At 43.0% G+C, this 10,238-nt stretch overlaps 1 protein-coding gene across 1 annotated transcript in view; it reads right to left on the bottom strand.

Annotated features, from left to right (window-relative positions):
• The window catches only part of LOC112224307 (glutamate dehydrogenase, mitochondrial), a 43,772-nt gene extending 37,203 nt beyond the window's left edge, over window positions 1–6,569 (bottom strand). The window contains exons 1-3 of the mRNA XM_024387795.2: window positions 5,950–6,569; window positions 476–556; window positions 238–293 (exon numbers count right to left, since the gene is read on the bottom strand). Coding sequence (XP_024243563.1) covers window positions 238–293; window positions 476–556; window positions 5,950–6,337 — 525 coding nt within the window. The 5' untranslated portion in view covers window positions 6,338–6,569. The remainder of the gene's footprint in view (window positions 1–237; window positions 294–475; window positions 557–5,949) is intronic.
• Between the last annotated feature and the right edge of the window lie 3,669 nt (window positions 6,570–10,238).

A 10,238-nucleotide genomic window follows, 5' to 3' on the forward strand; every position in this document is an offset into this window, starting at 1 on the left:
AATGGTGGTCTGTGGTGATGTGTCTGTGGAGTCTATCCAGGGTTTTTCTTTTTTTGCAAAAAAAAATGCACAATCTTTTTTCGCTTTTTCATTATGTGTGTAGATTGATTAAGAATTATAATTTGTTTTAAATACATTTTAGAATAAGGCTGTAACAAAATGGAAAAAGTCAAGGGGTCTGAATACTTTCCGAATGCACTGTATACGGGGATGTTTGTGCGTGTTTGATGGACTTACAGAGTAATTTTTGACGTTGATCTTGACACCAGCTTTAGCCCCTCCGAAGGGTACATCTGGAGAGAGAGAATAAAGCTTAAAAATTGGGGCTTAAGAACACACACAAACACGCACACACACATCATTGCTTTGAAAACAGCTCACCGAAAATGCTAAGAAAAAGTGTGTATATTTGCATGAATTCAGGAGCATCAAGGCATGAATGAGATGTGAACATAGAGGAAGGAGAGGGACTTACCGACCACGGCACACTTGTATGTCATCAGAGAGGCTAGAGCCTTCACCTCATCAACAGACACCTCTTCACTGTAGCGGATACCTGCACACAGACACACAAACATAGGAAGTTAACGCCCAACAATAACATAACAAAACTAGTTACGACTTTTACTTCCTCTAGTCAAGTTTGATCGTCTTCTAACATAACACAACACACAGTAAAGTTGACAGGAAGCCAGTAGGGAAGCCAGTAGGGATGTTATGATTCACCGATAAGCATCGGTCCGCGGACCACAAACCCATCCAAATGTAGCACGCATTGGTCCGAAAATCGATTCGAACACTACAAATTCCAGGTTCCCAATTTTTTGGGGCTCATATTACAATGTCTCTACCTTCCGAAAATAACTAATGCGACCTCTCCTTTAGTGTCAATCTGCATGTAAAATGTGAACAGTCATTGATCTACAAGTCATTTTGCATGCAGAACATCCCCAGGCAATATCAGTGGCCTAGTCAAACTGCGCACTGTGCCCAGCGTCACACGCTGGCCAACGCGCGGTAGGAGGCCTGTTCCTGATCTTGCACATATGCGCGACACCTTCAGCATTCAAATGCTAAAATGGCTTACTGATAGGAAAATTATGATTAAATGACTGAACAAATAATTTTAAATGGAACTGTAACTAAGTAAACTTATGCTCCGTTTTATTATTATCTGATTAACAATATGAGTTCATAAGAAGGGATTGTGTGACACAGACAAGGAGTAATTAAAGTTACTGAACACCATTCCAACTAGGAAGAAAGAAATGGTTTGTGGATTAAGTAAACAGATAAGGTAGTTAACCTATGGTTGAACTGACGAAACTGTGCTCTGGGGTGTTTTAGATAAGGAAGTGAGTGCATTCCTAGGTTCTGTTAATTTGAACTGTCAGCTAAGTGGTGATCGATAATGTTGAGGGGTCAAAAGTTAATTCAATTATGTTGTGTGACCTGGGAGTGTGTTAGTAAGTTAGAATGAACTTTTAACCTCACTTTGTCCCGGTCGAGAGGAGGGGATTCTGTTAAGCAATGAAATGACGTCATGTTATTGTATATAAACTGTCGCTCGTGGTAACGTGGCAGCGCGCTCCGAGAATAAATTCTGTTACCTATTATTGAAATGGCTAGTCTCCGTCTATTTTATGCAAACAAGAATCTTAGAAATTCTCATAAAATAGATTAAGGGTTTTCAATTAATGAAAACACATTGGCATAATTAAATTACATTAACACTTACGTGATATTAGGCTTTATTAGCGGAGTGACAACCTTTGTAATTTGCTAGGTTATTATCTATAAGCTGTTACAAATGGTGTTTTAGCGGAATAAAAGTAAGCTACCGGAGACACTGCTCATACATGTTGAACATGTTCAGGTTCATCATCAGCAATAGTGTTTGCCCTCAGAGCAATCTCAGTTGGTCGGGCATGGACTACAAGGTGTCGAGAGCGTTCCACAGGAATGCTGGCCCATGTTGACTCCAATGCTTCCCACAGTTGTCACGTTGGCGGGATGTCCATTCTTGATACACACAGGAAACTGTTGAGTATGAAAAATCCAGCAGCGTTGCAGTTCTTGACACAAACCAGTGCGCCGGTTACCTACTACCATACCCCGTTCAAAGGCACTTAAAATATTTTGTCTTGCCCATTCAACCACTGAACGGAACACATAATCCACGTGTCAATTGTCTCAAGGTTTAAAAATCCTTACTTAACCTGTCTCCTCGCCTTTATCTACACTGATTGAAGTGGATTTAACAACCGACATCAATAAGGGATCATAACTTTCACCTGGATTCACCTGGTCAGTCTATGCTATGGAAAGAGCAGGTGTTCATAATGTTTTGTACACTCAGTGTATATGTGCTATATATTTATTGCCATTGTTGTGCTATATATTCATAGCTAATTTATAAAATATACATATTTATACATTACTATCTTAAGTTAATCTGCTAAAATGACAAGTTAATTAGTGGTTGATGGTGGTTTCAGAACCAAACGACAAAACATAGGAGTTACACTGTGGCCCGTTTGGGTGGGGGGGGTAAAGCCTACTCTGGAGCAGGTGGATCCTCTATACCAGCGGCAAGGGGAAACAGAGTGTGTACGCATGGGTGTTTGAATGTGTGTGCTAACTTTGGTTGTGCTATATTGGGCTGTGACGCTGTGACAGAGACCTACAGAGAGCCAAGGGCACCGAGCACTGACAGGAAACTGCAGCTAGCAGTTTCCTGTCAGAGGACAGGGAGGATGTGTGCATGTGTGACATCATCTCTAAGCGCCATACCGTGTACTGAAGCCCAGTCCAGAAACTACCCCTAGCTAGCCAGTAGCCCCTGCTGTGTTAGAAGGGTGGTGTTCAGCAGAGTAGAGCACACCATAGCAATTACATTTCTCCTGTTTCATGCCACCTAAACATGACCTTCAGAGACTAGATAACCTAAGACTACTGTAGGAGTGTGTCACAATAAGATGCTCAAAGGCCTTGAACATTTTGCTGAGACTCTCCTTTGAACTACAGACACAGCACTGACTGAGCTAGGCTGATTCAATTCACTGAACATAAAATAGATATATTTGTATCCCCCTTTCTCCCATAACCACTCCTCCTTTGATTATCTTCCTCCTCGCATCCTCCTCAACTCCTCTCCCATCCCCCACTACTGCAGCAAAGGAAAAAAATATGTTGATAAACAATCCAATGAAATGAGTCTCTGGGTTGGCTAGCTCTCACCCACACACACACATAAGAAACAAACTGCCGTGCATGTTGTGTATACACACACAAAAATGAATGCAAACACATGATACACAGGAACAAACATACACCCACACAGACAAACCCAATTGCCCAAGAGCACAAATTCACTACGAAGGGAGCCCATAGTGGGCTGTTAGTCACACAGTGGAAATGAGACCTACTCTAACAATAAAAACGTAATTAGGCCTAGACTGACTCAGACTCTGCACCACAGGCTCCCTCTTCCACTTCTGCTTGGAAATGAGAAGGAGATGTTAGAGATTTAGCAGACAAAACGTCCTTTGAGAATGACATACTTCCTGAAACTCCCTAACACAGAATCACGCTTGCACATGCAGGCACACAGTTCTGCAGTGTTCCAGCTAGAAAATGTGAGGTTCTGCAACTATTGTAGTAGGACCAGGTACACTGTAGAGAGCCTTGTGGGTTTGTTTGTTAGTCTGTTGTATCTGCAGCAGCAGCATTACAGCAACAGCCTTTGCACTTTGTCATTCACCTTGACCATCATATATAAGTCAGCAGGACCAAGGGTCTCTCAGCTTGATTATCAATCATTAAACCTGACAATGAATAACAGCAATCAGCCCTTTACCCTCTCTAGTCTCTACCCCATTGTTAGATAGGCCTACACAGAAAGCATCAGCCCTTAACCCTCTACCCCCCCACACTTCTACACACACGGACTGTAACAGGCCTTTACCCCACCTTACGCCCATTTGGCCTAGTGGTTAGAACGCTAGGCCAGTAACCGAAAGGTTGCTGGATCGAATCCCCGAGCTGACAAGGTAAAAACCTGCCGTCCTGCCCCTGAACAAGGCAGTTAATCTACTGTTCCCCGGTAGGCCGTCATTGTAAAATAAGAATTTGTTCTTAACTGACTTGCCTAGTTAAATAAAAGGTTAAACAAATAATAATATTTTTTTTTTTTTAAATCATCTAGCCTCACCATCAGTTATCTGTGTGCCAAATAACTGTGCTAACCCTCAGTAGGTAGGGAAGTTAAAGTCTTCAGGTCCTAGTCAAGGTTATACAAGAGTGGTTAATTGAACCAGCTCTGTTAAAAAGCGTACACTGACAGGACAACAATGTTGCTGGATCACACAGAAAAAGGGAACACAGAAGCCATGAGAAGTGCAGTGGCAGCCAAAGTCAGAGCAAGGGGGAGAATGGAAAGTGTGACTAAGCTGCAGAAAGAGAAAAGAGTTTGAGGGAAGCATCTGCTCTGGTGGCATGTGACCGCATGAGTTAAGCATGCGTGACGCACAGTGGTGATGTGTTGTGAAAGTGATTTCCATCATTAATCATCTATACACCAGTGTTCAAATATTTTGTTAGTCAGTAGGTGCATTTGATTCAGCTTACCTAGCACCCTGGGTAGGTGGTGAGCTGAATCAAGTAAGTAACGCTTAGTGAACACTCTTCCCACCTCCTAGCACAATGCTGACGAATAGGAGCACCTGGGTACATCACCACCCCTTCCCCTCCTTCACTCCACTCCTCTTCAAACAACTGTTTATCCCCCTCTCCCTCACTGTAACCCATCCTGGTCCTCACCACACAAAGCACCCACAATGCAGGGCTGCACCAGCCTACAATTATCTGCCTTGAACCCTGAACCACATAGCCCCCCTCCTAATACCACACACACACATTCACACCCTGCAGCCTCGCCCCAGCCACTCCTTACACCTGACCTCTGCCTGAGCAGAGAGCACCATGCTGCTTCACTCACACACACCTATAGGCTGGGAGGGAATACCCACATCACTTGCCCTTCACTGGTGTGTGTGTGTGAGTACTATGTCCTATTTCTGTTCCTGTTCCTAGATGGTTTATGTTTGGGGCAGCTGGCAGCATGTGTTGAAAGTGGTACAGGGGTGCCAGTGCAGGGCTTGCCCAGTGAAATGCCACATGCCAAATCACATGATCAGCTTCTCTAGCCACCACATCTCAGCTAACACTAATTGCACACACACACACACACACTCAATACAGTGTAACATCTGTGTTATAGCCAAAGATATTAACCCATCATTGGTTATTATCGCTACCTCTGTATATTAGCGCCTACACAAGGACTATGCCAGAGCTGGCTAGTCAACAATAGTCAGTATAAATGTTTAAATGTTTGTATCTAGGTTCTAGTTACTGAGAGAATGCATTGATCAGAGCTCTGTTACAGTATAGAGCTGTCTTGGAAACCAGTAGTATGATTCGCTGATTAGCCCTGATAGCCCAGTGTCCTAGAGCTGATCAAGGGGCTATACTAGCTAGCCATGTCAGCTGGCTCCTGTTAGTGTATGACAGCTAGCTCCAGGCTGCCTCACTAGGTGTGTGGGAAGGTCATTGATCCAGTGTTGCAGAGCTACACTCCCCGCATGGCATAGCCATGACAGGCAGAAAGCTAACGTTACACGCTGTCGAAATAACCATATTCCACATCCAGACGAGTGTTGCTGTGAAATTAAACCCATGTAAGAGACGTATCTTGCATTATCTGCTTCACTTATGGCAACCATTAGCGAAAGAGAGAATCAGTGCAGTTGTTCTCACAGCTGGGTAATGGGATAGCTAAGTAGCTAGCTACCTAGCTAGCTAGCCTAGCAACAAGCTCGCTGTCAAACCGCACAACCACTTGAAGAAGAGTTGAGAACCAGGAAGCGGTGCTTGGCAGTATCTTACCCCCCTTGCAGGGCGTCCTATGCTGGCTGTGCTGTGCGCGGTAGCCCTCCACTACCTCCCACTCTCCGTTGTCCCTCTTGATGGGGAAAGAGACGCTGAGGACGTGGTTGCAGGGCTTGATGATGCGGAGAATCCCCTTCACTCGTTTCGTCTTCTGTTCGGGGGTCTCTCTGCTCTTTAGGTCCTCCACAAGCTTGTCCTCAACGATGGCGGCTCCGCGGTCGAAGAAACCCTCCACCATGCGAAAGAAGTTGGGGTCGTCGGGCTGCTCGCTATACTGTCGGACCCGCATTAGAGAGGCCGATGCTGGGAGAGCAGAGTCCACGCACCCCGAGGCCAGCGCACTGCCCGCCCCGCGGGATAACAACTCCCCGAAGTACCGGTACATGATTGAGCTAGTTGACTAACCGTTTAACGTTAAAATACAAATAAAAAATAACAACAGATAAAGGGGGTAGCTAGTTTGGTATCTATTAATAACAGGGAAAGAAAGAGGGGGATGGTTGGACGACACAGCAGTACTCCTTCCCTGTGTCTAGTATTCAGACTGAATGACGGTTGGAAGTGCGCGCCCGTTTGCTTTAAAAGGCAGCGCTAACCAACGAGGCGAGGACGATTCCGAGACCGGGATGCACGCGGAAGAGGAGAGCGCAGCTCTGTGAAGGAGGTTCATTTAGCGGTGAGCGTGCACACGTAAACAAAGCGCGCTCCCGTGTATGTGTCCCTTTGAAACCGTATGCTGCCTGATGTCAAATGTTTATTGTGTAAGTGTGACATATATGATATATAGCCTACATACTGTAAGATAGATGCAGCTACTGAATCTCCCAATGAGAAAATTGTGGAGTCATTCTGATGGGATCCTGAGAATTTCTAGATCGCTGTTCTGCTCCCAAGTGGCACAGCGGTCAAAGTCACTGCATCTCTGTGCTTGAGGTGTCACTACAGACACCCTGGTTCGATTCCAGGCTGTATCACAACCGGCCGTGATTGGGAGTCCAATAGGGCGGCAGACAATTGGCCCAGCATCATCCGGGTTTGCCCAGTGTTGGTTGTCATTGTAAATAAGAATTTGTTCTTAACTGACTTGCCTAGTTAAATAAATATATATTTTTTTTAAATGTAAATGCCACCTCTGAAAGTCTGACTGGAATACAAATCTCGGAATATGTTTTAAGAAGCAGTTATTTTAATAAGAAAGACAAAAGAATGTAGGACTGGTTGAAAATGTTATTCCATCAAAGTTTCCCCTATATTATGAAAGATAAGATAATCTCTTTACTGGTCTGTTACAGATTCTCTCTCTTTCTCTGTCAAATCACATAGTGAGAACATCCGTTATAACAGATCCGATGTACAACTGATAGTAGCCCAAACACGGCACCCAGGACCGAGTTTGGGAAACCCTGCTATAAAGAACCCTTTCCTAAGATGATCTAAAGAACTGTTAAAAATGATTCTATATAGCACCCAAAAAGGGTTCCGCTATGGTTACAACCTTTTTGGGGGCAATATAGAACCATTTTTTATGTTTCTTTATAGAACCTTTATGGAGAAAGATTATTTATAGAACTATTCTCAATCTGAAAAGGTTCTTTGTAGAACCATACTGTGCTTTTTATTTAATAGACATATTATATGATTAAAATTCCATAGGTTTTATTATTGTGTTAATTAACAAGTTGATCTCGTGTTTGCTAGCTCTGGAATGGCTGGGGGTCCCTGGGGAGAGAATTACTGACTAAATCATTAATTCTCAATTGACACAAGGCCATTCATAAGTGTTTCACAAGACACCTTCACTGACCAAAGTCATATCTAACATGTAATAGCATAACACAAACAGATCAGATCAACTGGAATGACACACTCCCTCACTCACATTTGCACAAAAAGAGCTGTGAACAAACCACACCCCAAAATATTTCAATGAGATGCCTCCCCTACATTTTAATTATCACTAATTAAGGAAAATTATTGATTGAACTGCTAAGAACCATTAAAGGGCTGGAAGGATCCTTTGGGTTCAGTATGACTCCACATAGAATGTCTGTGTGTGTGCGTGCGCGTGCATGTGTATGCCTTTTGTGAATTCCTAAAAGTATGTCATAGTGTTCATATTTCCATGGTATGTGTAGTTGTGTGTAGGGTATCCACAGATAGTTAACTAAACTCCCCATTCGGTTGTCTCTAGTTGTGCGTAGGATATCTACAAATAGCCTATTCAACCAAATTGTGTTAAGTCTGTCTGAATAGAGAACCTGACCCCAGCCTGCATCTGTGGAGTGAACACAAGATAAAATTTGATTTGATCCTCCTGGGTCCTGGTACAAACACACACGTTGCGCAAACACAGCTACAAACAAACACACACACGAACACAGTGTGTGGTTAGCTTCTGTGTAAAGCCCAAGTCTGTCTCAGAGTGATATTTAATCAGGGATGGGCAATTTTTACTGAAAAAACTAAACATAATTACAAATAACCATAAACCAATACAAATATTTTGTAATGTATTTTATAAAAATTAATGTACAAAAACATATTTGAAACTAGAGGGGCGAACAGCAACAACATTCTCAAAAACAGTTAAAAGAAAATGTTGACGTGCTGTGATATGATGATACGATATGTTGTTGTTTATCTACATTACTTGAGTAAGTCACACTGGATAAGAGTTAAGCTGCTGTATGACCAAAATGTCATGTTAAGGTAAAAATGAACAGACCAAAATGAACTGCAAAGCACACTGGGTATTATTATTGGCCTTGATTTGGGTTCGTTAGAATAATACTCAGCATGCTTTGCAATTATTTACTTTTAGATATATATTTATTATAGTTCATTTAGCAGACGCTCTTATCACACCATAGTGCCATCAGATTTCTGCAGCGTGAAAGGATGGCCACAAATGTGAACCGCTTTGGGGAAAAAAAGTATAACAAATTATTTTGGGCTCCCGAGTGGGGCAGCGTTCTAATGCACTGCATTTCAGTGCTAGAGGCATCACTACAGACCCTGGTTTGATTCCAGGCTGTATCACAACCAGCTGTGATTGGGAGCCCCACAGGGTGGCACACAATTGGCCCAGCATCCTCCGGGTTAGGGTTTGGCTGAGGTAGGCTGTCATTGTAAATAAGAATTTGTTCTTAACTGACTTGCCTAGTTAAATAAAGGTACAATTTAAAAAAACTAAATTACAGCTCTCGAAAGTATCTTGTTATAAAATACATTGTAGCGTAGTTCAGCCCAGTGTAATACAAAATACATATTTCAAATACATGTAGGCCCTGTCCCTTGTACTGAACACACACTGTCCCTTGTACTGAACACACACTGTCACGAGAATTATGTTCTCAACGTTCATAAACCCAATTCAATGAACTACTCAGCCTGAAACACAGAATTTGTAAGAAACTGGTTGAAATGAATCAGACGGAGGCCCAGCTACGATAGTCAGAAAGTTCATTTACGAGAGCGCTCCCCTGTTTGTACAAAACAATTCATTTTATACTGGCTTCTCACGCACACACATTAACACTAACATACTCACACCCATTCACACTAACATACGCACACACATTCACACTAACATTAGCACACAATGTCCTGCTACCCAGCCGACAAAGATTAGGGGAATCCGTGAGACTTACTCCCCATCCCCATCCTCCCTCAAGATAGGGAGACCGAGACCCTGGGAAGCACTCTCAGTGGCCCCAGCCAAGGTCAGCAACGAATCTTGCTCAGACAGTCTGTCTTTAAGATACTATTATAGACATGTTGTACAGACTATGGTTATACATAATTTGAATCAATTTCATACGATTAAACGGCTCCATGGTGGAATATTCTAGTCATTCATATAAATTCCATCAACACACACACACACACACACACACACACACACACACACACACACACACACACACATGGACTGGGTTTGACCCAGGTCCTCCACATACCACAAGACCATGTTAGCCTAAACTAAGGCAAGTGTTCAAGATTCAGTCAAGGTTACTCATCAGCACATGAGCATGGTTCTGTGTGGGAAAAATGATATGTTTGAAGGATCTATTAGATGTACCTATATAATTATATGTCGCTTTATAATAGGAGCTACTGATGTTAAGAGCACTCTGCTTAAAGGAGTTAAGAAGGCATATTGCTGTGCAAATACAAGATAGTTTCACCACTTCCCCTGGCTCAGGGTTGGTTCCTCTCTTCCACGTTCACTCCCTGCAGCTGGTCTAGACGTGAGGTCAAGGACATGGGGCAACTGCGGGATAGAG

The sequence above is a fragment of the Oncorhynchus tshawytscha genome, linkage group LG25 (assembly GCF_018296145.1).
Source record: "Oncorhynchus tshawytscha isolate Ot180627B linkage group LG25, Otsh_v2.0, whole genome shotgun sequence".
Classification (NCBI taxonomy): Eukaryota; Metazoa; Chordata; class Actinopteri; order Salmoniformes; family Salmonidae; genus Oncorhynchus; species Oncorhynchus tshawytscha.